Source organism: Polyodon spathula, unplaced genomic scaffold (assembly GCF_017654505.1).
Source record: "Polyodon spathula isolate WHYD16114869_AA unplaced genomic scaffold, ASM1765450v1 scaffolds_769, whole genome shotgun sequence".
In the NCBI taxonomy this organism is placed as follows: domain Eukaryota; kingdom Metazoa; phylum Chordata; class Actinopteri; order Acipenseriformes; family Polyodontidae; genus Polyodon; species Polyodon spathula.
Genome location: NW_024472257.1, coordinates 64,088 through 91,563, shown reverse-complemented (window position 1 = coordinate 91,563; position 27,476 = coordinate 64,088). Strand labels below are relative to the sequence as shown.

At 45.5% G+C, this 27,476-nt stretch overlaps 2 protein-coding genes across 7 annotated transcripts; both read left to right on the top strand.

The window, feature by feature from the left end:
- The first annotated feature begins 29 nt into the window (after positions 1 to 29).
- On the top strand, positions 30 to 20,943 carry LOC121308783 (CUE domain-containing protein 1-like). Of its 4 annotated transcripts, XM_041241402.1 has the most exons (12): positions 30 to 355; positions 1,827 to 2,033; positions 11,424 to 12,176; positions 13,662 to 13,843; positions 14,369 to 14,495; positions 14,820 to 15,039; positions 15,482 to 15,553; positions 16,214 to 16,303; positions 16,592 to 16,685; positions 17,110 to 17,168; positions 17,370 to 17,451; positions 17,786 to 20,943. In XM_041241402.1, coding segments are annotated over exons 3-12 (1,254 nt in total). In that variant the 5' UTR covers positions 30 to 355; positions 1,827 to 2,033; positions 11,424 to 11,849; the 3' UTR covers positions 17,787 to 20,943. The 4 variants fall into 4 exon arrangements, with proteins under 4 accessions (XP_041097336.1, XP_041097335.1, XP_041097338.1 ...); XM_041241401.1 differs by lacking the exon at positions 1,827 to 2,033; XM_041241404.1 differs by lacking the exon at positions 1,827 to 2,033 and having other exon boundaries at positions 31 to 355; positions 13,662 to 13,789.
- On the top strand, positions 20,940 to 26,040 carry mrps23 (mitochondrial ribosomal protein S23). Of its 3 annotated transcripts, none has more exons than XM_041241407.1 (5): positions 20,940 to 22,006; positions 22,974 to 23,150; positions 23,772 to 23,849; positions 24,969 to 25,092; positions 25,361 to 26,040. In XM_041241407.1, the coding sequence occupies exons 1-5, from the start codon at positions 21,963 to 21,965 to the stop codon at positions 25,520 to 25,522; spliced, it is 585 nt and encodes a 194-aa protein (XP_041097341.1). In that variant the 5' UTR covers positions 20,940 to 21,962; the 3' UTR covers positions 25,523 to 26,040. The 3 variants fall into 3 exon arrangements, with proteins under 3 accessions (XP_041097341.1, XP_041097340.1, XP_041097339.1); XM_041241406.1 differs by having other exon boundaries at positions 22,941 to 23,150; positions 25,364 to 26,040; XM_041241405.1 differs by having other exon boundaries at positions 22,941 to 23,150.
- Positions 26,041 to 27,476: the final 1,436 nt, after the last annotated feature.

The window sequence follows — 27,476 nt, the reverse complement described above, 5'->3', positions numbered from 1 at the left end:
CTTGGTTTCGTGCATATTTAACCAAGACATACTCAAGCGCTTTGCCAGTGCGGCTGCATTCCCTATTGCTCTCCACTAGGAAGCTGTGTCTGTCTCCTTCCCCCGCAACCCCAGCAGTAATCAACCCAGCACAGATCTGTCTCTGCTTCGGGCTGTGCAGTTGCTACGTCTCGGAGCTCCGACAAAACTTAAGGAAGCGCGGTTTCCCTTCGCCGAGGATTCGTTTTGTTGGCCGGCTGGCGCAAGATCGTTTGTGCAAAGAGCAACGCGGGCAGACCGTAGAGTTGCACACCGGCAAAATGCGGTGGATTTAAGCGGTCGCCTCCTGTCTGTGCGCTCCCGCTGAGGGATCCGAGTAAGTAGGGTTTTGTGCATATCCCCCCACCCCATTCAGAATCAACGGTATGCAAGTCTCCCTTGTTGTTGTTGTTGTTGTTGTTGCATTCGTTTTGCAGTTGGATTTTGGAGTATGTGGACGATGGCATTCCGTGTTTTCCTGCATGGCAGTTGGGAGATCAGTGTGTTCATGGCGGTGGAAATATTAAAAAAAAAAAAGAACTTAAGGCCTCTCGAAATGCCCTCCTCGATCCTAGCGGTGTGTCAGCGAGATTCCATCCCGCATTGGGAGATCGATTCCCGGCTAAGCACTCGCTCGTTCCGCGCCTACTTTTATTTTTTTCCTGCAAAATTCCTCAGAATGTATGTCAGACTTTATAAATTGTAGAGCAGATGTGAAGCGTTTGGAAGATAATACTCTGCGTGTGAAATGGGCAGGGAAAGCGTTTTATTTTCGTCGGAATAGGAAATCCGCTCCACTATCGATCGTTAAAGAGAAGTCCAATTTATATAAAAAAAAAAAAAAAAACAAAGATCAAATATAAAAAAATATATATATTTTTACCATGTCACTGCTTTGAAATGTCACAAAAATACAGGTTAAGTAACAAACTTTTGATGTATGATACACTAATTCAGTTTCAGACCATACACACTAGTCAGATATGTTGGGGCCGCTCGCTTGTGTTTGTGTGTGTTTGTGTGTGTTTGTGTTGAACTTTCTTTTCGATGCAACAACAAAGGGATTCTTGTCAACACAATGCAAGTGCTTCGTTAGAACCGCTTTTGGTTACTCGGCCGTCTGGCGGGTTTGCAATGTATGTTTTATCATTAGCAATGCCGCTGTTTTAGGAGTGGGGGTAGTAGTATTGTACTTCACTATTACGTGATTGCCATTATAAATATATAATATTTGATAATTCTTTTTATTGACGTATTTGTTTGTTTTGTCTTTTCGTGTCTTGAAAGCAATCGTAACCCCTTTTAAATCGGGCATGTGAACGAGTGCTTTCTAATTTCACTGTAGTCTGAAATCAACCATGGAAATAGAACTAACCACAAACCCTGCTAATGGAGTTTATATATTTACATGTTATCTAAATGTTAAACCGTTTAATTTGATGTAGATATGCATGCCAAATATAGAGATTAGCCTTCATATTTATACAGCAGTAACTATGCAATGTAAAGTGATTTATTTCTCACTCTGTGTTTATTCAGTTTTATTCCATATACACATGCAGTGCCACACGCATTTATATTGGTGACGTTTATATTAAACTCTGTGGGAGTGCAGACCTTACCGGTTATCTGAGTGACTGCTGATATTCCAAATATATACATCTTCTAGACCAGGAAACAGAATCTAGCACGACTGTACCATTCAAATCAACCGAACTGTGTTGAGCTAAAGCATAAGAGGCAGGCGAGTCAAGGGTTTAGGTGTCTCTCTTCAATCATATTCTGTACTGATTCTTTCCACTTCACAGATCTCGAAGCTGCTCTTTGCATTCCACGGAGCGTTGAGACATTGCAGACTGAACACACAGCAGGCTATCCGCTGCTCTGTTTTTACCTGTCAGAGTACCCAGGGAATCTGAGACCAGTCAGCAGCTCAGCTTGAGTGAACAAGTCCATTGAAGAGCAGGGTTAACTGGGCGTAGTGCTGTATTCTGCAGGAGTGGAAACCTGTCATTGTAAGTCTTTTAGCATGGGGACATGCAAGCTAGGGAGGTGTGCTTAATTTGTTCCTTAAGTAAGAGCGAGCGACAGAGATATTGGACACACCAGAGGCGCTACTGCACATCTTCTCATTCGGTTAACAGAGTCCTTCCAAGGTCATATCGTTGAGCTACAGTTCATTTCTTGATGGTAGTTTGACATTGCCCCGGCTTGCTGGGTTCCTGGATGAAATGTGCTGAATGAATGTGTCACGGCCGCCACAACCTTAGCAAGTGGAAAGAATCGGCTGTGCGGGATTGCAGTGGGTGCTGTAACAGACAGAGCTCGTTTTCAAAGCCACAGCTGGGATTGATCTGCAGGGAGAGCAGCATGTTTGCCATTACAGTGCCTTGATCTACAATTCCAGGAACCAGCTGATCCATACTCGTCAAGTCTGCGCCTCTAGAACTGGTAGCATGATGCTCTTAAATCATCAGGGCTTGAACTTGTGCACTTTATACCAGAGCCGTGGGTCCCTGTGTGAGGGGAATGCATTGGAGTACAGTTTAAAACTGGAAGCAGCAAGACAGTCTAGCAGCATAATAATGAAAACTTCTGTGTTGTGTATTTGCAAGTTATTTTCTTAACATGTGCATATATACTCTGTGTGTGTGTGCTGCCACTCTCATTCATTCATTCATCCCTTGTTTTACTCCCAGGAAGAGGAGTTGCCTATTCTCTCGGCATCAGCACTGTAAAGTGGGCATGAAGAGTCTTTTGGTTACTATGTGAACATGAGCGAGTGTGTGTGTGTTGAAACTACATGCTCAGCCCAAGACTGAATGAGACCACCAGCTTCCACAAACCGAGGTCACGTGCGTTAGTCAATTAGGGACGAGCTTCTTGAAATCGGTGAAGTCTCTGGATGAAAGGGTAGCCTGCTTGTCATCGTTGTGACCCCTCGAAGTGTCTTTGATACGTGCTTCATTTGATGCTGCGTATTTCCCTGTTGGCAGGTGGTTTTGAATGAGGATCTGCTTTTGTGGCGAGGGGAGCGAGTGGTACTGCTCAGCAGTGTGTGGGCAGGGTTGTGTTTTGAAGAGCTTCGCTAGGTACAATACTGCAGTTTATGGATTTGGAGAGGCTGTGTGCTTTATTTGCAAGATCATGTTTATTAATTTCATAAGTAACTTCTGCAGCACAAAAGGGCACTTGCAGCAGACGAGGATGGTATGCAGGTGAAGCTGTTATTAGCTGCAGCGGTTTCATTTCTCGTCGAGGGAATGTGTTCATGAGTTTCATTAAGTAAAATGAAGGGTTTTCCCATTGGCCTGTGCCAGCATCGCAACACGCAGCAAACACTTCTCATTTCAGTCAGTCTGTGACATCATGCAACCGTTCTCTTTCGTGTCCCCAACAGGCAGTGAAGTGCGAATCCATTTCTATTTTAAATGCATTTTTAATTAGATTTTTTTTTTATTAGCTTTATGTGAAGCTGTAGTTTTCCCAGAAGGTCTACTGTATTACTTGTAGTCTTATTCCAGTACGACAGGCTTGCAACCCATATAGTACTCTGTGTGGTTAAGTGGGTCTCTGGTGGTCTGTGGTCAGTTAAGTGTGCTGTAATACCTTCTGGAAGGCTCTGAGATTTGACATGAGAGACAAGCAAGCCTGATTTAATTTCCAATGCATTGTATCCTGTAAAGGACAGGTTTGTGAGAGCCAGTGTTCCCTTATTTGAACTAGACTAGGGGCTCCAGCGGACTCTGGAAACCAAGGGCTCCGTCCCTTTAATTATGGCTGCTTGTCTGAGACAGCTGGTGTGACTCCCCTCTCCTTTTAAAGCGGCCTCATCTGCATACGGCTTAGTGACCTTTCATTCTGCTGGCCCCCCCGAGGCTCTTGGGAAGGATGAGGGCTCCCAGCCTCCCATCTGCTGGAGTTTGTTCCCCTGGTTGGGATTTGTCACAGAGCAGGTGACGCCTCGGAGGAACTCCTTCCTTTATCCTGAGGAGCTCCAGGAGCAGAGGGGGGGGGGGGTTCTGCAGCTGTCCTGCCCGGCCGCAGCACAGCACAGCGCAGCAGCACTCTCCTCCACCAGCGCTTGCTTTTTAAATGTGTGTCCTTCCTTCCTTGGCATTTTGCATCTTAAATGCACGTTCCTTACAGGCCAGCCTCGTGGCTAGATCTTCTTAGGGTTTCTTTTTCTGTTCTAGTTTTAATTGGCTTTGTTTCTTTTGAGCACTCGGGGCAGTTTTTTTGCCATTCATGTCAGTTTTGTATACTATGTGTCCTGTTTTAGCCAGGAAAGCTGCTGAACTGCAAAAAAGCAAAACCGATTCCAGTGGAGCTCTCCAGCTGACAGCAGGCATGTACTGTGAAAGTGTGTTGCCGTTTCGGACGGCCTTGTAACACATTCTCATGGGTGTGTTTAGGTGCATTCCACCTTGCTGGTGTGTCTCGCTTTGCGTGCTGTGGAGGGGGCTGCAGGTCCTCTTTTAATCGAGTTCACAGGATGACATCGTAGTTAACGCCCTGACTGAGCTTCATGAATGCTGGGATTCCTTGCCACATGGGGCCTGAGGTGGTACAGCTCACAGGAACCCTCTCTAGTTTCAGACTCTGCTCGTCGCTTCGTCAGGATGTGGAAGTGGTCGATGGTTTTAATATAGAATTACAGCAGAACTGTGCAAAGTAACACCCATGCAGTCCACAGCTCTGCTACTGACATTCTTTACAGGAGCAGTGTCTGAAGAATACTTTGTGAATGGAGAGGGGAGGGAGAGCAAGCAAACAGTATGTCTGTTGCTCTTATTTTCACGGACATCCAGAAGTTTGCTGGCGGATCCAAAAAATAACTTCTTAAATGACAGGGATTCACACTGAGATTTCATAAGCAGTGCAAACGATGTCAGACTGAAGACGTCGCGCACGGTGGTCCTGTGTGTGTGTGTGTGTGTGTGTTTTCCAGACGCAGCAGTGAAGCCTGACGGAGTGTATTGAGGCCCCTCTCGCAGTCTGGTTGTCGAGGGTGTTATTTATTGTGCAGTATTTCTGGATAGGATTGCACGTCATGTTGGGCCGTGGCCTCCGGCAGTAGAAACTGCCCCTGTGCCTCTCGAGCTGATTGAGGAATCCCTTGCTTCTGATATTAAGAGAGTGCTTTCTTAATTATTCTCTTCATCCTTAGTTATGTTGACATAAGCCTCTGCTACTGTGCTCAGCGAGTGTTGCAGTTTTATTACTGGAGCGAGTGAGTGATGCAGTTGTAATGACCGTTCAAGTCAACCGTTGAAATTATTGCTGTCTTAATGACATCTCTAGGGGTACACGACACATTGTCCAGCCGTTACCTTGTAGAACAAGGAAGGACACTAAAATCCTCGTTGATTTTTCTAGTGCAATTTCAAAATCTGACAACTAGAAGGGATTTAAAGAAAATCCTCCATTAGAATCAAATACAAAAGTTACCATGGCAGCAGTATTGTTGTGTTGGCTCTTTGAGATGGGTTGGGTGTTTGTTTTATACCTGTGGGCACCATGCCTGCCCGTACCCATGGCCAGTGTCACTCCCCCTTACAGCAGATGAGCATTACAAATGAAAGAGTGATGAATGCGAAAGGGAGGGGCGTTCAATCTCGCAGAGAGAAGACGGCGACAGCGATGGGATTACTTCTTTTTATCTTCGTTCAGCGCCTCGCTGTGCCTGCAGGCTGCCAGTCTTCTCTAATAACGCGCCTCGTTGTTGAGACGTGGTTTTCTTTTTAGCCCCGGATTGCTCCACATCAGCCTCCTTCCTTCTGCAGAAACAATGCGTCTGTTCATCGTGGAGCAGCTTTGCGCCATGTTTGCTCAATTGATTGTATTGTTGGTTTTATTCCCTCGTTTGCCTGTCCTGGAATTGATCTGGTTTGTTAAAATGGGACGATTTGTTTGTTTGTATAACTTTAGTACAGCCAAGGCCATAGTCATGCCTTGGATCTGTTGTGGCGGTGGCAGCATTAGAAGAGCAAAACCACAGTGATAAAGATAACTGCTGTGTTTTAATCCCTGTTCTGCACACGGTTGCAGGAACTGTAACTGCGTCTGAGGGGCTTGTTTGAATTGACACCTCTTTGTTTTGATCCCTGCGCTGCTGGATAAGAGAAGAGGTCCTGGAGTAGTGGTTTAAGAACGCTAGTCTACACGCTGTCCTCAGCCTGCATGCTGCTGCGTAATGCACGCTTTGGAAGAGGGTTCTCAGCAGCGTAAACCTAGGCAGGTCTCAGGTTTGCAATGTCAAATCACCGGAAAGTAGACAAGTACCACAAATCTTGTGTTTTTATTGTTTTTTTTTTTTGTCCATGCTTCCCTGTGTTTACTGGGCTCTACTACACTTGAGGACATTCTATCCTCTGCATTCTGCAGTGGGTCAGTTTTGCTGTATTTTTGATTTGGGTATTCATTTAAATATGGTTAAGCCCTACCCTAACACATGCCTATAACAGAGATGGATTTTCAGTACTGTACCATCTGCTGTACCCTGCAGCTCAGGTGCTATTAATAGTAAAGGAGCATGACGGCTCTGTGTGATGGTGCTTCATCCTTTGAACTTTGCACAGATAACAAGTTTCGAAATGCTGAGTTACACCCAGGGAATTTCCTTATTTTCATTTCTTTTTTTTTTTTTTGTGAAACTAGGCCAAGAAAAAGGCATGAGAAGCCAGTGTGTAGCGTAACCCTCTTCAGCATTCTCTATGCACCTCTTCTCGTGGGATTGTTTTCCACACGCTGTCATAGACTCTGCCACCTTACTGGGACATACTGGTTCGTACCCTGGCTTTAGCGGGGGTCGTCTTATTGTTTCCGGAGCTCCGTAATTGGCTTCAGGAGTCTGCACTCCTGGGAATTTCTGTCTTTTTTTTTTTTTTTTTAAGCAGTTTTGAAACAACAGTTGGGAGACTGAAGGAATGCGTTTGAGGCAAGGAAACTAGCGACCCTTGAAGTTAACAGCTAATTCTCCTGCTAGCTGCACTGTCCACGCTGGTGTAGGACACAAAGACCTGGTGCAGTAAAGCTTTCCACTTGGAGCCTCCGTGCCTGCAGAGTTGAAGCAGCATTATGAATGAAATGCTTTCCTTTGAATCCATGGAAACCTAGAGAAAGTGGCATGGAGTGGAAAGCGGCTGGTGACTGGGCTGTGAGCAGAGAAGCTGTGGAGCCGGGGCACCCTGCTGCTACACTATATCCAGTACAGGGGCAATCGGCAACGCATTGTTCTCTTCTCGTTTAATTCCAGGTGCTGGAGCATAGAGGTTTGCAAATAACCTTTTTAAAAAAAATGTGAGAAAGACCCCTCCACCCCCTCCCTCTCCCATCTGAAACAGAGCTGGCTGTAGATTGCTGTCAAAGCGAAAAGCACAGCACTGTTTCCATTAACAAACAGGACCCCTTTGCAGCGCTGGTTCTTAGATTGTTGGATATCATTGTACAGCATTGTCTAGTGTTTGCGTTTTTTTTTGTTTTTTTAGGGTGGCACACAGGTTGGAATTGAACCCGGGTCCCTGGGGGGAAAGGACAGTGTACCAGCCACTGCACCACCACCTCATCCCACAGTTAAATATGGGATTGCTTGCTACATTTTATTATTTTTAGATCTGTTTTTCTTTTCTTGTTAAACTTCTCTAGCAGAGCGGCCCCTGTACAATCACCAGGCAGGCAGCCAAACCACGTGTCTGCTTTACTGCATTCCTATCGTACAAGCACGTACCAGCGGCCCTGTCCTTTCAAATCACTGCAGAAAAGACCAAGAAAAAACAAAAACAAGAAAGCCTTTTACAAGAGCCCTTTGTATCCCATAGGACGTCTTGTGAATGTCGGATGTTAGTTTGTTCAGGACAAAGGTCTGGGTCTGGTCTGTGCATGTTAATGACTGACCTAATTACCATGACTTCCTGAGTCATGTCTAGTTTGGAGTTATAATGAAAATCACTTTCCTTCGGCTTCATCTCTCTCTCTCTTCCTCCCCCCCGGAGGTAATGGGAAGTTTTGTGGAGCTGGAACGCTAGCCTATGAAGGGCTGTATATCCCATTTTGTCACCAGGTGATGCTAGACCCTAAGTAAAATCCCATTGAAGCACAGCTTTAAAAAACAAAACAAAACCCAACACCTTTAAAAGGGGAGGCAATGTTATACATAGAAATATAATTCCACTTGCAGGCTTTTGTGATTACCTTTAAACCCCTGTGATGCTGGGACGCCCCTCTTTGGCCTCTAGTTGCTTCATTGTTCCCATGTATTGTGTGCGCCGAGCTGACTGTGTGGGAGCAGGTGTGTTTCGGCTCGTCCTGGCTCGCTGCTGGGATTTTCATTTAAAAGCCCTGGAAGGGAAGGGCCAGCGCAGCAGGTGTCACCTCTGACAGCTGCCTTGTGCTTCATTGTGCAGCCTCACACTGAATAACACCCAGCCCAAGACCTTACCAGAAACAGCCTCTTAATGCAGCCCAGGCACGCATGCGCTCAAAACACCCTGGAGATGATTTCCTGATGCGTTGGGGGCAGCCCCGGATCCCCGTGACATTCTGTTTCGGGGGACTTGGTAGTGTGTGTGTGCATTCTTCTGAAGAGTGCAGGAATCTCACATGCTAGATTGCAGAGTTGAAAGAAATAAAGAACTCTGTACAAGGCAAGCTCGCCAAGGGCTTGACTGTGAATGTGAATAAGAGAGGGCGTATGTTTTAAAAATCTAGTTACACAGTGAGTAAATAAAACATCAAAGCGAGTGTGCAGGGCTGAGGATTAGAGGCTTGTCTGCTGTAATCTAAGCTACAGCTCTTTGCGGTGCTGGGGGTTGCTGTGGCATTGTAACCCGGCTCTGCTGCAGTGCTCGCCGGCCCCGGGCTGAGCCTGCCTGTTTTGCAGCGATGCTGGTTTGCCAGCTGCAGGATTTGAACCCAGGACTCCGGCCGTGAAAAGCAAGCGTATTCCCCAAATGCACCAGCTCACCACGCAGTGTGTTTTGCAGGCGGCTAACAGATGTAACATGACTGCAGTAGAATAATGCTAGCAGCAAGGACAGGTAGGGCTTCTAGAGTAATGTAGTGGTAAGCTGTTTGTGTGCATCTGTGCAGGACAAAGAACTGCGGCTTTGGATGCTAAATATAGCATAATCATAGGGGCAGATTGATATATCACGTTGGAAATCATCGCTGAGAGCAGCTGGGACCTTCTGCATCACTGAGAGACTGGCTTTGGTGTTATGCAAGTCAGTTATCGGGAGGGGAGAGGGAGGTTTCTAGATGTGCTTTTAGGCTTTTGGATTCCCTTCCATGGGCATCCCTGGACTGCCTCCCCCATCTCGGCTACAAGGCTGGAAATCCGTTGGTGTTCCTGTTAAAAAGGCTCAGGCTTTAGGTTTAGGTCCTTGTTAAAAAAATAAATAAATAAATAAAATAACAGGCACCCCTGTTGTGACAGGAGTGACCCATCTATATTCAGCAACACCAGTGGGAAAGGGGACAATAAGAAGTGCTTTGGAAAGTATGAGCGAATGGACCCTGGGTCAGTCGGCAGAGCCCTCTGAATCCCAAGCATGTTTAAGGTGCTGTAGCACGAGTCGAGCATGTAGACTGCACTCTATACTGACGATCCCTGCTGCATCCTTCCCGTATACATTCCTAAAGAGAGGATGTAAATCTTCAATCCCAGCCTCTCGAGCAGAAGCGGGCTGTGCTGTGCTGTCGATGGTCTGCCGTATATCAAAGAACCACTGAAGTGCTGCTGTGGGAAAAGAGTAAGTGAGGCTGCATGCCAGCTCTGCATATTAAACACATGCACTTTTAATATCCAGCTCATCTTGGAGGCTGATGCGTGCCTCACAGGATTCAGTAAAGATGAAATGTGAATCTGTTGGCAGTATAATACAGGGATTGCCATTGTGTAGAATCTTTTTTTTCGTTTCTTGTTGCAGCGAGCCCTTGCCAATAGATTTTGATAGTCAGACAGTTTACAAGCTTTCCATCCGTTACCACGATAAAACTTGCAAACGCAGCTGTCTGATGGCAATGTGCTTTTTTTCCCCCGCTGTTCTTTAATACCAGTAAATGCAGACCTGGCTTATAGGAAAAAAGCACGCCGTTTACACAGAGCCCCCAACCGCAGATTAAAATCAAAAACAGATGGGGGGGGGGGGGGCTTTTGAAATCTTGGCATGATAATCTCTCGGTTTTGGAGAACTCTGTTTTCAAAATCCATATGGGGGTATGACATCACAGATTCCAGACATTCTTTTCAAAATCTTTGCATTCTAACGGGGGTTCGTCACATGCGTGTGTGTGTGTGTGCGCGTGTGTGCTGCTAGAGTGAACGAGTGCCTATGCCAGCTGCAGTCACTTTGACTCGCTCCCTGTGCCAAATTCACACAATCACCAATTTGCATAATCATTAACTGGAAATTGTTATGAATTGTGCAATTACACTCTTTCATAACCAAACTCAGATTGCAAGGTAACCCTCGTAAGAAACTAAACCAAGCCCAGCGTAGAGCATGTGCTGAAATGCTCGTCGGATCCACTTCTTTTGAAGTTTTACCTTGCAGTTAAACTCTACAGTGGAAAAGCAGGGCAGCCCAGTAGAGCAGTCTATAATCTGTTATAATAACCCAGTGGCACGCTTCGTTGTCTTCGGGGCAGTCGTATCAGAGTTCATTTTAAACGTGTCGTGAGCGTGTTCTGAAGTCTGCATGGGCACGTCTTAATCCTGACACCTCCTAGTGATTTACTCTTTGTAGCTTGTTTAACTCCTATATTTGTCTCTGTGTGTATGCAAGCAGATACAGTAGATGTGTGTATTCTGATTTCTCTTCTTTGCCAGCCCCTGCTGTCCAGATTTGTATGTTCATTTATAGAATGGAAAAATGACGTTGGTGACGTGTGGCTGATGGCAAAACTACCAATGGTTTGTTCTGTAACAAAACTCCCATATAAACCCTCCAGGTGTTTAACTCATTTCAGCTGGAGTCATGCGCTCGTGTGAAGAGTCCGTCCTGTCACCAAGTGGAAAAGGGAGGCCGATGGAAATGTTACTGAATCCTAACTGAGATTAAACCACCACGCAAACGCCCGGCAAACTCTGGCAGCTGTATGATTTCCAACTGGGACTAGCTCAGCTGTTGCATTCTTAAACTTCTGGCTTTACTTGTCCTGCACAAGGAATCGTAACATTTCTGCACAACCCGGTCCCTGAGCCCTGTTCTAACAGCATGGTCCCTATTGTAGCATTAGATGCAGGAGGCTTTGTTGGAGGTCAAGAGTTAGGAGTCGAGGTGCAAAGCACTGTATATTACAGCTGCTGTAGACCTTTGTATGGCGGATGGGTGGAAGTGTGTGTGTGCAATATTTTAATAAACCAAGGGTTGCAACATGACTTTCTTGTTTCTAATCTGCAGGTACTGAGCAGTTTCTCGGGAGATGGTGGGCTGGTCCGAAGTCTGGGACACGTGGTAACACCTTGACTGCAAGATTATCCCTTTGTCTGAGGAAACTCATGAGTGTGGTGGAACAGTGTTTTGTTATCCAGCATCGTCGTGTGTTTCTTGAGAGTATGATGACTGCATGTAGAGACGGATAATGATAGACAGGGATCTGGACAGCTGAGGCACTTCTCTAACCACCCCCTCCTGTAACTGTGTGGCAGGTTCGCATTGCAGGTGTGATGTCAACCTACAGAGCACGATAACAAATAAAACAATTAAAAAAAAAAAAAAAAAAAAAAAAAAAACCTTCTCTTCAGTAATCAGACCGGGGGAGCCGCGCTTTCTCGCGTGCCGTCCACGATTCGGAAATCGAACGTTTTTCCAAAGAGGCTCGTGAAGATGACCAGCCTGTTCCGGCGGAGCAGCTCGAGAGGAGGGTCGGCGGGGAACAGCGACGGCGCTCCCGGCAGCGGCTCCTCTTCCTCTGCCGTGCCGCCGCAGGATCTCAACAACAGCCGTCCCTCCGCCCAGCAGGTCCGCCGGCTGGAGTTCAACCAGGCCATGGAGGACTTCAAGATCATGTTCCCCAGCGTGGACTCGGACGTGATCGAGTGCGTGCTGAGGGCCAACAGCGGGGCCGTGGAGGCAACCATCAACCAGCTGCTGCAGATGAACATCGATGGCTACGACGACAGCGACGACTCAGACGACAGCATCCCGCCAGAGGTAGGCTGCTCTTCCGCTAGTGCGCACCCTGCCTGCTCCTGGGGCAGTTACTGTCACAATCGCAGTGACGTCGCTATTCCAGTGCTCTTTGGTTCTGTTTCAGTTGTGCTGCAGTGATTCCAGTTTTATTACACTGTTAATTCTGCTGTATTGCGAGTGCAGTTCGTTACAAGTGGCACAATTGCGATTGTAATTGACCTCAGGTCTGGCGTCTTCCCCTGGGTGGCTAGAGGACCTGTGAAGAAAACCCCTTTTGTGTTTGTTTAGTTGCTTTTTTTCTGTAATATATAACTATGATTGAGTGCGTGCTGTAACTGGAGTTGAGTTGCACGATAGCTGACAGTCCTGGCACAGAAATGTCATTTTATTGTGCGCAGTGAGCTTTTGTGCTCTGACACAAATCGTTTTGAAAGGCTTTTTTTTTTTAAAGTTGGGTGCAGTATCGAATGGAGTTGGATTAGAAACATTCTAATATCAACTAGCTTCATTAAAGTCAGAAGCAGGCTTATTTATTGTGTGTTAGAGTCTCTGTTCTATTCGAAGGGGTTCTGGTTGGACTTTGTTGCGATTCTGTTTCAATGAAAAGGACACTGGCCTGAATGATGTTAAACCCCCTAGTCCTGGCATTGAAAGAGTGCCATCTGGTGGTGAAATCCCTGTACTTTGATCTGGTCCCTTATGCCTCTGGAGCTTCGAAGTACAGATTCTACCCTGCAGACTGAAACACTGATCTAAGAACGCAGCTGATCTAAATATCACCGCTGTTTTAGATTATTAAAATAGAACTCTGCCTTTGGAAGGAAACTACAACGTTCTACACGATTCCTTCTTGGATGGTTTTCACCTTGCTCCTCAAGTGTGATGGAATCTCTTCTCCAAAGTGGTGCTCGCTTACCAGGCATCCCATTTCTCTCTCCTGTTGTAAACATGCCTTAAAATACCAGCTGTGTTTCGAGGTATGCCAAGGTGTTGCCCGTTCTGTAGACAGCGCTCCCTCTTTATTTCTGAATTCAGGGATTGAAATAGCAGAGTCGCCTATTCCAGGGTTAATTAGTACAGTTTTGATTAGCCACAGTGTTCAGGTAAGAAGTGCAGGCGAGTCTCATTAAACTCATAGTGAAACCAGGAGTGGATCACACTGCTGTGCAACGAGAGTCTGAAAACCAGCTAATAAGATGCCTTGTACAGAAACTGTAGGACTGTTACAATGTACTATCAACACATGTATTGTGTTCTGAGAGTTATCCTAAATGATAAAACACAGAGTTAGAATGCTGCACGCTGATTGGTCAAGCAGCGTTCCAAGCAGTGACAATATCCAGCACAATGTCACGATTAAGAACTGCTTGGCAACATTGGCAAATCACTGTACCTGATACTGTCTGCCTGTTTGTGTCTGTCTCTCTCTCTCTCTCGGTCTCTTTACTGTATCCCTTCTCTCTCTCTTGGTCTCGTTTACTGTATCCTCTCTGTCTCTTTTCCCAGATTCTGGAGCGCACGCTGGAGCCGGACAGCTCAGACGAGGAGCCTCCTCCCATCTACTCCCCCCCAGCCTACGACATGCACATCTACGACAGGAAGTACCCTGAGGCCCCGCCCATACTGCCTCCCAGGTACGGGCAGGAAGAGGCGGAGCATGCCGTGGCAGTCACTAGCTACAGTTACATGCAAGTAGGATTCTGTTTGTATTCGGGATACTGGTGACGTGTGAAACCAGTAAAAAAAAAAAACATCTGGGGCGGTGCGGGGGATATACTGGCTTTCAGCAGATGGTGGTTGTAATGTAACGGTGAACGCGAGAGACGGAGAGGAGCTGCCCAAATGCAATTAGTGTCCATTAGAAGTGTCTGTGGTAATCATACCATCAGGGGGATAGTAATCCCTTTCTTGTATGTTGATTAACATTTTACCCGGGCTCTGATCATTGAAAGTGTTAGAGACTGGCAGGGATCTTCTCTGCAGAACTGTGCACCTTGAAGAATGCTTGGCAGTACTCTTCCAGTCTGTTCAGAGCAGTTTCTTTAACGCTGCCATTGTTAGTCCTAAACGAAACTTGGTGCAGGAGGTGTAGATGCAGCTGGGTGCCCTCTCTGTTGATTTGATAGTTTCTTGATGTCTCTGTTGATCTGGTTGTTTTTTTGATGCCCTCTCTGTTGATTTGATAGTTTTATTTTTTCTGCCTCTCTGCTCAGGTTTGACGCCCAGCCCCCAGCAGGGCCCTGGCCAGCCCGCCGCTACAGGAACTGGAACCCCCCCTTACTGGGCAGCCTGCCAGACGACTTCCTGAGGATCCTGCCCCAGCAGAGGGGCAGTGTGCAGGTACTCTCAAACACACTGGAGAATCTGAGCATCTTCACGAGTAAACTGGTGCTAGCCCTGCTTACTGCTGCTGTCTATGTATGCTGAGGTGAGGTCCTGTGATCGTAGTATCTCATGTTCTCGGCTGTGCTGGGAAAGGGGGTCCCTATTGTCCACCCTCCTCGCAAGCACAGGTCTGAGATCGATTTATGCGCAGAGGCAGGAGTGTGTTGATGACACGTGCTCAATACACGCAGCTTAAGAGGTGGAATAAGCCCTGCCTCGTCCCTCTCGGCTGTGCTGATGCCTGACTTGGGTAATGTCTGTGTGTCCTGCCTGTTTCAGAACTCTCAGAGCAGCCAGCCCCAGGTCCCGGGAGCGGGGTCCAGAGTGACAGCAGCAGCAGTGGGGGGCGGGGCTCAGGCATCGCAGGGCGTGGCCACTGAGCAGGAGCGCAAGCTGAAACAGTACCTGGATGACGAGAGGATCGCGCTGTTCCTGCAGAACGAGGAGTTTATGAGAGAGCTGCAGCGCAACAGGGAGTTCCTCCTCGCCCTGGAGAAAGGTGACGGGTCCCACCAGGCCAATAGCAGCGCTTTAACGAGAGGACTAGAACGAAGCAGTCGCTGTGGAGAAAGCAGTGTGGAAGTTGCTGTTCTGAGTAGCTTCTTGATTATCATTATGATGTGCTTCAAGCCAGATTCACGATGCTTTTACACAAGTGCCAAGTTTGCAACGGTTTTTATTGCCTCAGCTACTGTTTATAATGCAACACCTCCTCCGGCATCATTCTGTCACCACGCAGAGCAGTGATTGGAATGCATACGTGACACTAGCTAGCTTCCATGTTACACTATCCGCTAATAATATCCCTCGGCTGCATGCTGCAGGCTGATAGGCAGGTGGTCTGGGTTGCTCTTCTTGGTGTCATGCTTTCTCTGGGGCGGACAGTAGTGTGCTTGGTGGTGTTGTAACATCAGCTCTTTTTTTATTTTTTTTTATTTTAGATCGGCTGAAGTACGAATCAAAGAAATCCAAGTCCAGCCATACCTCGGCCAGCCTGGAGAATTCTACAGCAGGTAGATGCTCTTGAATTGACCTCCGTTTTGCAGCGCTGGTGCTGATTAAACGCAGCGGAGTGCATAGGGGGAGCCCCTGTCTGCTGGGCAGAGGAACTGCACGTGGGTCTGCAGATTGAACTCAACATGCGTTTCAGGTGTTCAGTGGTAAAGAAGGTCCTGCGGATCAGTTCGGAGGAACCTTTGCATTCTTTGAACAGCGTCAGACAGAAAAGCGATTTGACTGGGAGTTCACTCTGGAACGTCTCGTTTCTTGCCAGGTCTTGTTTATTTCTAACACCCTGTGTATCATTCAGCACTTCTTCAGAGGAACCAGATATCCGTTTGCAGGGCACATTTTATTCCAAAAACCGCCAACCCCAATCAATACAAGTGGTTTGATCAGTCGCCCAAGCCTTTGTGAAACTAACAGAGGGTGTACGGTGTTTCTTAATTAAACTCAATAAACTACAGCAGCAGAAGATGCATTGGGGTTTAACTGGACCCTATAAAAAAAAAAAAAACACAATAATTTTACTATTGTACCCATCAGTCATGGCAACCTCAATGTATGTAATCCTTCACACATCCTATATGTATCCTAGTTGCCCAGTGGGTGGCTGTAGGAGCAGGTAGCGGTTGTTCCCGTGGATAATGTCTGTGTGTCTGTCTGTCTTGCAGGTGATCACAGTGCCCCGGGGCCAGTCGAGACCCCCAGTACCGTGTGTGACGATGCCTTGTTCAGGGATAAGCTCAAGCACATGGGCAAATGTAAGAGTGTCTGCTGTTCTACCGTGCCCTGTACAGTTTAGCAGCTCTTCCACAAGCCTCTGTAATACTGCGCTGAGAATAAACGCACAGTCTTTCTGTGCATTGCACACTTCTGTAGTTTTTACCAGTGCATTGGGGGAATATGCTAAGCTGTTACCAGACAAGTGATGGGCAGGTTGTGCAACAGGAGTTTAGTGCAGAGAGACACCGACGCAGCTCAGAGAAGCGTTCTGCTGTTTTTAAAATATTTTTTGGGGTTTTTTTTTTTTTTTTTTTTTTTTTTTGCAGCTACAAGGAAGAAACTGTTTGAAATAGCGAGAACTTTCTCGGAGAAGACGAAGATGAGAAAGCCCAAGAGGAAAGCATTGCTGAAGCATCAGGCGTATCCTTTCGATCTTTTTAATCTTTTGGGTTTGTGAAAGAAATCCACAGCAGTGTGAAGGCAAATCTAATCCGCACCGATCAACTCAACAAGAACAAACTCCAATTTGGAGGCCATGCATTGTAATAATGACACTGAAAAAGACTTCTAGTTAAAACGTTGTTAGTTGAATTTTTTTAATTCTGTATTTCAAAGTTTAGCTCTGTATAGGGTTTTATAGATTTTATAGACGATGAGACCTGGAGAAAAACGTTAGGTTTTTTTTTTGTGTGTAATTTACAGTACTGCGCAGTTAGCAGCCATTTAAGATCCTGTGTGAATGGGTATGGCTCGGATGAATGGCACGCAGACAGAAAGGTGGAGTTACGCTAGTTGTCCAGAGGAAGAGGTTAACAGCACTGAATTCTTCTTAACTGGCACTCAGTCTGGGGACCGCGTCCTCTACAGCGAACCTGCTGGATGACGTGGAAGGAAACTCCTGCGGTAGGATCCACTTTGTTTCTTTCTTCTCAACATTTCCAGCCTCTTTTTTTTTTTTTCTTGGCGATGCTTTTTGTAATATGGTCAGGCTTGTTCCACGAAGCAAAGCCTGTTCACTTTTGAAGAGCGCAGCAGCGAAGCTTTGCCCCTGACATGCTTTGAAATGGTCCTCCCTGGTGTTTGCACTGGCTGTTTGTTTTGCAGATGATGATGTGCAGGGCAGGAGAGTGCCGGCTCACGAAGAGGAGGAGGAGGAGGAGGAGGGGCGCAGGGAGCCTCCGTCATGGTGAGGGAGCGGGGCTGCGTGCTCCAGTCAGGCTGGGGGTCTTTCGGGCCGGGACAAGCAGACACGGTCTGGGACTGGGGGTCGGAGAGAGAGTGAGGAGGGGTACAAAGGATCATCAGACAGTGTCCATGTTTTTGCTACTTTTGTTACGAATGGCTGTTTTGATGTTACTGGATGAGCAGTTATGCGCATCAGCAGGCATGGTAAATGTAGTGTGCAAATTATAGAGAACCATGCTGGATAAATTGTGCAAGCTGTTAGCGCATGTTAAGAAGGTTAGCTAGCTGCCTGATTTCATCTTGTTATCTCTCTCTCCCTCTCCCCCTCTCCACAGATCCTCAAGGACAGGTCTCCTGGGTTTCTATTGCTGTGTGGAGCTGACCTGACTGACCTGGAGCCGGACACATGAAGGCAGCTGGCTCACTCTCTTAACCTTCTTCGGTGCTTTGCTGTTCTCTGCAGTGTTTTATCAAGGCACAGTTTAATAACAGAAATCAGTACCTCATACTAAAGACAGCTTTAGTGTTTAAACAGCAGTTTACATCCCTTCTAAACGTATACAGAACTTCAGTTTCCTTCTTTTCATTTGTATTTAAAACCATGATGATGTCATCATTCGTTCAAGTTTCTACAATTTACTGTTTAAAAAAAATAATGTTGTACAGGTGTTGCATTTTACACAACAAGAGTTCCTTGCTATGTTTTGTACGCCAGTGGCATTCTTCGAGCAGAATGCCTGTTCTGCTTCAAATTTCTATCAAGGGCATTCATTCTGGAACAAACACTGTGGATCACCTGGGGAATATTCTGAACACAGAATTCCAGTTCCTGGTAGAATCTCAGTGTTCCACTGATTTCTGAATATTGGTGTTCAGTATCCATATCCTGAAAGCAGAGGGTGATCAGCTGGTTTTAAAACTGCAAGCAGAGCATCGTGATCTGAGTGTAGGGAGAGCCGTGAATACCCAGTGCTGTTAACGGGAATGGGGTCCCAGGTATTGTACCAGTGCCTGTTCATTGAGCAGGTCTGCTGCTACACCTGTAATATCAGCACAGCACCCAACTGTGCATGTTTAAAAAGAGATGAATCCACCCATGTGTCAGTATTATTCTTATTATTATCATCATCGTTATTATTATTAATATTAGAGCAGTAACTAATAATGGACAATAACTAGTGGCTGTAAATTGTGTAGAACAAAAACATGGTATTGTATTGATCTTGTCCAACATTAATGCTAAGTGAGCAGAGTTTCTTTTTCATTTTGTCATTCTTCTGATCATGCATGCGGTGATTGTACGTGGAACCCTTACAGAGCTGGGTGGGGAAGGAGAGTGAAGCTCATTCTCCCACTGAAAGAGCTAAACCATGTGTTCACCAGCGCTCTCCTCTTCCACTAATAGAGTGTGGTGCACCCCTGTAAGCACACAGTGTAGAGGGCTAAGGAAACTCTGGACATTGTGTCAACGTCTTGAACACCATCGGGTGTTGGTTTTGTTTATGTATGACATGCAGTTATTTTATAATGAAGGCAATAAGGTGACTGCTAGTAGCAATTGCAATGTATCTGAGTGAATAGTTGGCAGGTAGCAGAAATAGCTCTAACAATGTTTGGTATTGCTGTACTCAGTTCAATTGGTCAGAACCATGAATTAATATTTTTTATTTTTTAATACGTTTCCCCGGTTTCAGGATGCAACAGCTGTGTGTTAATGCTAACCTAAATCTTTAATTTAAAAAGCACCTACAGTGAAAAGGATGTTGTAATGTTTCGCATGTTCGTTACTCATATGGAAGTATGGTTTTGGGTGCTGTTTGTTTCAGCATTGTATAAATGAGCCGTCACGTACCTATGCAGACAGGACCAGATCTCTTAGGGATTTTCTACACAAATTCCACTTTGTCTTGTTGCTTTTCATTTTTTAATCAGGCCTGCGTTCTACCCCAGGCCGGGGTTTAGATCAGTTAATCTCAATCTAAAATCAAATACAATTTAAAGGGGAGCATTTCATTACAGTTTGTCAGTTTGAGTTGTTGTCCTAGGGTTGGTTTTTAAAATGAAATGATCAGTCATCATAATTAACTGCGTAGTTTGGAGGTATGTTTAATAGAGCGAAGTAGAAAGAAGTGATTGCGGTTACCATGGCATCAGAAGCCTGTAAGTACCTCCCACTGTTTGTTTTCAAACACACTTTCCCCTACGGTATGTTAAACATCCTGAAAACCTGACCCTTTTGGTTTACATGTTTCATATCCTTAAATTTTCTATTTGAAAATGATCAATTTAAGCTCTTCCTAGCTCTGTGTGAAACTGTCACGATGAGTCCATGTCACTGCTGAGCCTCCAGCAGACAGAAGCCTTTTGTATTCCCCTTCCCCTTTTTGATACTCAGTTTCATTATTAGAGGTTCTAATAATATATTTCAATAATTCTGTGCATTATTACACTTTGAGGTGCACAAGAATGTGCATTGTGACATAACAATGCTAATCCTGTCCTCACATTACAGGTTTCATTTTAATGTCTTTATTTCATTTCACTACCGGCGATAGCATGATTTTTTTTTTTTTTTTCACATTAAATGTTTTGTCAAACCTACCGTGTGTGTGTGCATAGAAATTATGTGTAATATAGTTCTATATAAAAACAGATGGATAAGTAGAGTATTGGTATTTGAGTCTCGGAGAAGCACCCCTAGATTAACAGTGCCTCCCCTTTACGAAAGAGAGAGGCCCGTGGCTAAACAGGGTGTAGAAGCACAAACAGAAGGAAGTGTCTCCTGTGTGTGGATGTTGGCGATGGTGCTGCAGCATGCCTTCTAATGATCCTGGGGTAACTGAGTGAACAAGGGGGGTGCAGCACACCGCCCCGAGTCCTGACTCGGATTCTTGTGTGTTTGTTCTGGTTCGGCTGTCAAATCAAGTTGCCTCGTTTCTGTAATTCCAGTCGACAGCTTCAGGCTTCTTCACTTCAGGCTCTTTTTACAGCTTGTTTCATGAGATAAGCTTTTCTTTCATACGCCCAGCAGAGCTCCGATACCTTCTGTGTTTTTACCAGGGTTCGGGGAAGAAAGTTTTACACAACAGGAGCCTGTGGCTGGAAAAGGCTGGATTGTAAAGCTTGTAGTACTGGCTGGTTCTCTGTGATTTAGAAATCCACACTGCTGGTGCTGTGTGCTTTCTGAATGTACTAACAGGGGGTTAGGCCAGTAGAACCGTTACTTTCTCACAGCGAGGAAGCTTATTCACGGCGTATTGATGCAAGCGCAGTGTTCAGAGTATAATCCAGACGTGAGGATCAATGCATACTGTGTGCATTGATTATATACGCAAGACATTTGACAGGTAAACTTTCTAACTTGCCATATGTAACCAGTTGAGTTCTGGAAGTCCTCATATAAAAAGGGACAACAGGTTCTCTCTTTTTTTTTATTATTATTATTATTATTACAATACTGAAATTGAAATGTGTGTAAACTAAATGTTTTTAAAAGAGCTATATAAAGATTTTATTAATCCTTGGATTTTTGTTTTCTGGTGGCAAAAAAAAACAACAAAAAGAACCGAACAGCTTGACTTTGCAGGGCTCCGTGAAATCCGTGAAGGGTTGTGTTTGTTGTACTTCTAGATTTTTTTCTTTTTTTTTCTTTCTTCCACTCAAGATGTTTTAGTTATTCATGTAATAAAGCTGTGTTGTACCCAAGGTGTGGTTGCTGCTTCATTTTATTTCACACACACTCTCTCACGTGTCTTTGGTGTTCTGGGGTGTATTTTTTAGTGATCTGAAAGGTGTCTGGAGCAGGTAAAATGTCCCGCAATGCATTGAAAAGTCAAATTCGCTGGGACAGTTTAGAAGTCGTATGGTAATCTTAATCTTAGGCAGCTACACTTGTCAGAGCTGGTGGGGTGGTAGAAGCAACGTAAGCTGGACCGGTAAAGGACAGGTTTATTAAAAACACCTCTACTGCAACGTTTTAAAGTCTGCAGTACCTTCCATAATGGAGTTGCCCCTTCCGGAAGCTCTCAGCATGGGCTGTGATGCTATTGATCAAGGCTTGCTGGTTTTGCATTAGAAAGCAACGTTAACGCATGATAATAACGCTGTGGACTGCATCATTTTTTTTTTATTTATTTGTTACAGTAATTGTGTGCCCACTTTATCCAGTCTTTTTGTTAAATCTAGTGATCCACTTCTTTTATCTGTTGTTCTTGCCAGCTAATCGACAAACCGACGTGGTGTTAAACGAGTAACGGAGATATATATTTCTTAATCTTACAAGAATGGAATAGATTGACAATAATGAATTTCCCTTCACTTCACATGGAGTCGACGCTGCTGTTGTTTGTTTCTCTTGCAAGCCTGTCTGTTGAGCTGCAGCGCGGCCCTCGTTTCCGTTTCCAGTTCAAAGCTGATCGCAGGTTGTGTGTTTGAAGGACGCAGCTGCTTCCGAGACGACAGTAGAGTCGGGTTTCTATCAAACGAGGGAGCGCTGCCCCGGGACACTTAGAAATGGCAGGCAGCAGGCTGGAGAAATTCGGGACTGTATTTACAAGGTAGGTAGCATTGCAACGCGTGGGAAAGTTGTTGTTTTTTTTTATTTAAAGGCGTGCTGGAATTTTTTTTTTTTTAAACCTTCAAGTTTAGGATTTGTAGCAGAGGGGGGGTTAAAGGGTAACACCTAGTAAAACCTTCAAGAATGAATTGATGTCAAAATATATCTGAATGAACTTCGATTTGTGGTGTTCAGTCCTGGTTAGGAGGAGTTTTGACTGTGAAGGGGTTTGGTAACATCACTATTTTGAGAAGATATGACAATGCTCAGAATGTTATATATACGTATGTTTGACACACAGACGCATTCCTTTTCAAACAAACACACCAGGGTGCGATTTGCAAAATTATATATGTAATATAGCACAACTGTCCTGCTTGGAACAGAAAGTGACGGACCTTATGCAGATGATTTAAATAAAAAAGGTTTATCCCAACAACCCCGCTCTCTTTATCAACCTTACAGTGGTGTTGGTAAAGGCAGCTCTGTGCCAAGCAGGGTTGCATGCTATTCATTCAGCCCGTCTCATTGCTGTTAACGTGGCACGGGGCTTGCAGGAGTCCTTGTGCAACATGCCTTTATTACTGTGCCTTGTATCGGACAACCGTAAACTGTGGAGTGCAGCAAGGATAGAAATAAGACTCCTGTTGCACAGCAGTTTTACCCACTCCTGGTTTTACTATCAGCTGAGTAAGACGCGGCAGAGCTTGTTACCCGCAATGCACTGTAGCTAATCAAGCTGCTGTTAAACCCTAGAATGGATGAGACTGCTATTCAATAGGAGTCTTGTTTTTTGGATTGAGACCCACTGTACTAGCCCAGGCTCTCCAGTAGAATGGAACAATGCAGAGAAAAAAAGTAATGAACCAGGCACAGGATGGCAAGCTAATCATTTGGATGTGTGTGTTTTTTTTTTTTTTTTTGCTTTTTTTTAGTTCTTGTATTTCTTCTTTGTCGCTGTGTTACAGGGTGCGTGATTTGATGCGGGCTGGGGTTGTTAAGGATGCAGACAGGCCCATCTGGTATGACGTCTACGCCGCATTCCCACCAAAGAAAGAGCCCGTCTATCAGAAGCCGATCACAAGATTCGGGAAGGTAGTGGACAAGGTGCCTGAAATCCTGTACAAGGAGGACACAGTCAGAGCGTAAGAACCAGCACTGCTTCAGAACACAGTGTAGCCTTCACCATGTAATAAACACTGCTTCAGAGCACAGTGTAATAAACACTGCTTCAGAGCACAGTGTAGCCTGCACGAGTAATAAACACTGCTTCAGAGCACAGTGTAGCCTGCACCTTGTCATAAACACTGCTTCAGAGCGCAGTGTAGCCTGCACGAGTAATAAAGCTCACCATCGCTGACCTGATTTAATGTGAAATGTAGCGTGCCGTTCTTGTGATGCGTTGACCAGATTTAATGTGAAATGTAGCGTGCTGTTCTTGTGATGCATTGCACACTGATATCTCTCTCAGAATCATTATGACAGTGCTTCTCCTTTTGTGTAAATGCAGATGGTTTGGTCTGCAGCTGGTTGTGGTATGAGCACAAAGGCAGTGCCCCTCTTCAAACGATCAGGAGACTCTACAGGTTGTTGGGGTCTGTAATTCCCCCATACACCACAGGATGTCACTGTCGGGCTGTGGCTTTACAGCGCTGCAGTGGGAGAAAATAAAAATAAAACCTATGTGTGGAATGCACAAGAGAAAATGAATGAGTAAATAAATAAAACAACAAAGTTAGTTTATCGTTTTTTTCTGTCTTTTTCAGGAAATTTTATGAAGTTTATGGAAATGGCCCGAGAGCTTTCGATCTCACAAAAGTTAATTTTGTTTCCACAAGCCAAAGGTAAGACACGGGTAGGAAATTGCCTACAGTATTAAGACTTTAATTTTGTAGCAACTTTAAGACCACGGTAGCACACAGTATTGGCGATTTCTTTCCCCCACATTCCATTTTTTCTGCTCGGATCCTGGTGGGAGCTCCCTCCTCTCAAGGCTATTCTTGGCTCTCTGTGTGGTTCAGGACTCATTTCCCGGGAGAGCCCGGATCAGGCTGTGTTCGATCTGCTTGTGGGCAGGTTTAGCGAGAGCTGAAGGGAGGGTACAGCCTCCAGAGCAGTGGATTAGCTCCCATGCAGTACAGGAGAGGGCTTTTCATTACAGCACTATCCCTGTCTTTGCCTCTGTGGCTGCCACGCTACACTACGTTATTGATCAGTGTCCAGGGTCCGCAGCAGGACCTGTCTTGGATTCTGATCTCGCTGGCTTTCAGGAGCTTTAACCAGACCATGCAATACAACACAATGAAACGCAGTGCAATACAAAGCCAACTCCTCTAATACTGTGTTACAGTCTTTGCAGGGCTCTGCACTATAACGGTGACCAGCAGAGCAGGCAAAGTAATAAAAGACAGATAGAAAGACTTAAATAGAAAACCATGCCAGAGCCCTTTATATCCCTGGATAGAGAGCTGCATGTGGAAGGTACTCTGTCCAAGAGTGAAGCCTCTGGCTACTGGTAGGGTCAAAGCGCCAGCATCATAAGGAGTCAGAAGTTTAAGATATAATGTGGAGTAAGACTGTTGTTGTGAAGCAGTACAGAACACAAGCGCTGTGGTACCTAAAAGCTGCATCAAAGAAAGCATCATTTTTACATATATAATCTTTATCTGAATTTGTAATCTCAGCTCCACTGTATGCTTAAGTGCAGGGATGGGAATAAGACTCCCATTGCATAGCAATCCGATCCATTCTTGTTTTTACAGTGAGTTTTTAATAAGACACCACCTGAGCTTGTTATCTGTGCAGTGCAGCTGTGCAAGCTTGTAGGAAAAAACCTGGAATTGGTGAAACTGCTACAAACAGGGGTCTTATTTCCAACCCTGCAAGGTCGTAGGGAGCTTGATAAGTCAACCGCAAGTCTAGAAATGAATGCAATGTACCCCCACTACCCACGCCAATTCCAGGTTCATAGAGAAGCATCTGGAGCTGGAGAAGGCTGGGGACCTGGATGAGGAGAAGCTGTTTGAAGAGACGGCAAAGGCTCTGCTTGCTGAAGGGGTAATACTGCGAAGACGAGGAGGAGCTGGGGTTAGTATAACAGGTTATTTACACGGTGCAGAAACGCTAGGAATTGTTTCATGGTGCATCAGCCCTCCGTCAGGCCACATACACCAGGTTCTCAATAAGGACAATTAAAAAAAAAAAAACTAGTTGGTTAGCTAGTTAGGAGTGACCCAAGTCTCCACACGGACTGCATCCTCCTCTCCTTGATCTCGAGCGATGCCGAGGCAAAATGCACGTGAAGGCTGTCTGCGAGTCCAGGACTGCTTGTTTCATAAATATTCTTTTCTGCCAGCAGATGGCTCTGCAGTCACCCGGAGTTTCAGTTTCTCCTGAAGCAGAGAGCAGGGACCCTGTGCTGGAAATGAGACTGAAGGACATGCTGCAGGAGTTGCAGCAGGAACACCGAGAGAAGCAGCAGACAGAGACCCCCCGAGATCCTGCCGCGACTCAGTAATCCTCCCCCCAGCATCTCATACAGGGCGGGGAGCATAGTGGGTCTGTGGATGGTAACTGTGGCTGTGTTTCCATTAGGCTCTGTTCCATGCTTCTCCCTAAGAAAGGTACAGACCTCTCCGTTCGATCGATTCCACCTGGCACACTCGGATCAGCAGTTTCATTTCCCTCCGATCCCACACAACCACAGAGAGCTCCTGCCTTTCATTGAAGAGACTGTGTGATTGAGGACAGACAGTAGGACCGTTCTGGGAATCGGGTGGAAAGAGGCACCCCTGTACTGCACGGACTGAGTTCAGGCACATTAGCTAGATATGACCGCACTTGCAGCTTGACTTCCATTGAGACTGATCCCTAGACATTGTTTCGTGCAACTTATTGAATTTTGTTTTTTGCATCTGCCTTCACCCTCTCCACGGGCGTCTGAAAAAGCTGAACTAAATGTCAGTAATGCTGCAGCTAGTCTTCTTTGTTGTAAGTTGCATTGCATCTTGTCAAATAAATACAATCCTAAGCTCCTGCTCCAGTCTGCTTTTTGATCTGTTGCTCCCGAATACAGTACCTCCCCTGCAGGTCTGTGAGGGTGAGATTATTGGGTGTTGTGCTGTGTTTACACGTGTACTAGGACAATCTGTTGCTGTTAAAATCTTATGCATTCTTTTTGGTGTCAAGGTCTGGTAGATGAGCAGCTCTGATCCAGCATGACAAGGCTTAAGAAAATTGAGTTTTAAAAGCTTTTGCTTATCGCTCCTCTAAGACTGTCCTTTGAACCTCGGTAGACATGAAGGCTGATTCACAAGACCTGTCAGCATTCTCGAACAATGGGCTCATCGCGCGTCGGCCTTGTTTAATCATACAGTTTTATGACTCTCTGAAGAGTTGCCTGGTGAAATGTGTATTATTCAGGAATGACATTATCTCTTCAGCGCTGTGTTAGTTCTTACAGTTGCCAATTTCTGGTCCCTTTTGTGGTCAGAGGGAAGAGTGATGGCATCTCCCATTGTGTCAGCGATGGGGACTAAATGAGGACGAGATGCTCACAGACAGGGATGAGGATTGATGAGAACAGGAAGGGCTTTTGTTTTCAGCTGAGAACAGCTGCAGGTTTCCAGAACTGTGCGTGTGCAAAACGCTGCACATGTTGTAAGGGGAGTAATGCATGTGTTATCTTGTGCATTCTTTTTTTAAATATCTATTAAAGCTGCTGAAAATACAAAGAAGACTGCGCAATGTAAACGTAAAGTAAGGCAGCGAAGAGATGCCAAAATCCCTCCCCTTCCCAGGTGCAACCGGCAGTGTCTTTACTGTACTCTGCTGCGGCTCTCAAAGGGTTAAGTGTTTGTCGTGCTCATGCTGATGGGCTGAGGTCCTGTTTGTGGAGAGTATGGAATGGGCAAGTCTGATGTAGTCACGTTACGACACACCAAACAAAACACTTTTATAGAGGGCATGGAAATATAAAAGCATGAGCAATATCCTTCATAAGGACAGCCCGGGGCCACTTGATGTGACTTTGAAAAGACGCTGTTGATTCACTGAGCTCGCTGTAGCACCGGCACTCGACGCAGAGAGAGTGCTGCTATTTGTCATGTTTGAATAGCCTGTTGTGGCTTTAGCTTATTTCCCCCAACAAAAGGCAGATCTGAGCTCATGCCAGCCTCCTGTTCAAGACAGTGACCTTCTTGCAGTTTGCTTCTGGTTATTCATTATTTTTCTTTTAAATACGTTTCCAGCCTTGATGCCTTTTCAGCCCCAGTATTACCTGATGCAATGTCCCTCAATAACGGAGGCTGTGATTTGATAAAGTGGGAAGCACAATTGGCTGGAAAGCAATCTGGTCTGGGATAAAGCAGAATAATTTCTGTGAGCAGGCTGGTTATAAAAGCGCAGACAGACAATAATGATACTCTCTGCAAGCAGAGGAATACAACGGACCGCTCCATCGTGAAATAAAA

Coding starts and splice junctions, on each gene's coding strand:
- LOC121308783 (XM_041241401.1), top strand. CDS start 11,850: ATGACCAGCCTGTTCCGGCGGAGCAGCTCGAGAGGAGGGTCGGCGGGG. Junction 14,496..14,819: donor AGCAGAGGGGCAGTGTGCAG/GTACTCTCAAAC, acceptor TGCCTGTTTCAG/AACTCTCAGAGCAGCCAGCC. Junction 15,554..16,213: donor CCTGGAGAATTCTACAGCAG/GTAGATGCTCTT, acceptor TCTGTCTTGCAG/GTGATCACAGTGCCCCGGGG.
- mrps23 (XM_041241405.1), top strand. CDS start 21,963: ATGGCAGGCAGCAGGCTGGAGAAATTCGGGACTGTATTTACAAG. Junction 22,007..22,940: donor TTCGGGACTGTATTTACAAG/GTAGGTAGCATT, acceptor GCTTTTTTTTAG/TTCTTGTATTTCTTCTTTGT. Junction 25,093..25,360: donor GAAGACGAGGAGGAGCTGGG/GTTAGTATAACA, acceptor CTTTTCTGCCAG/CAGATGGCTCTGCAGTCACC.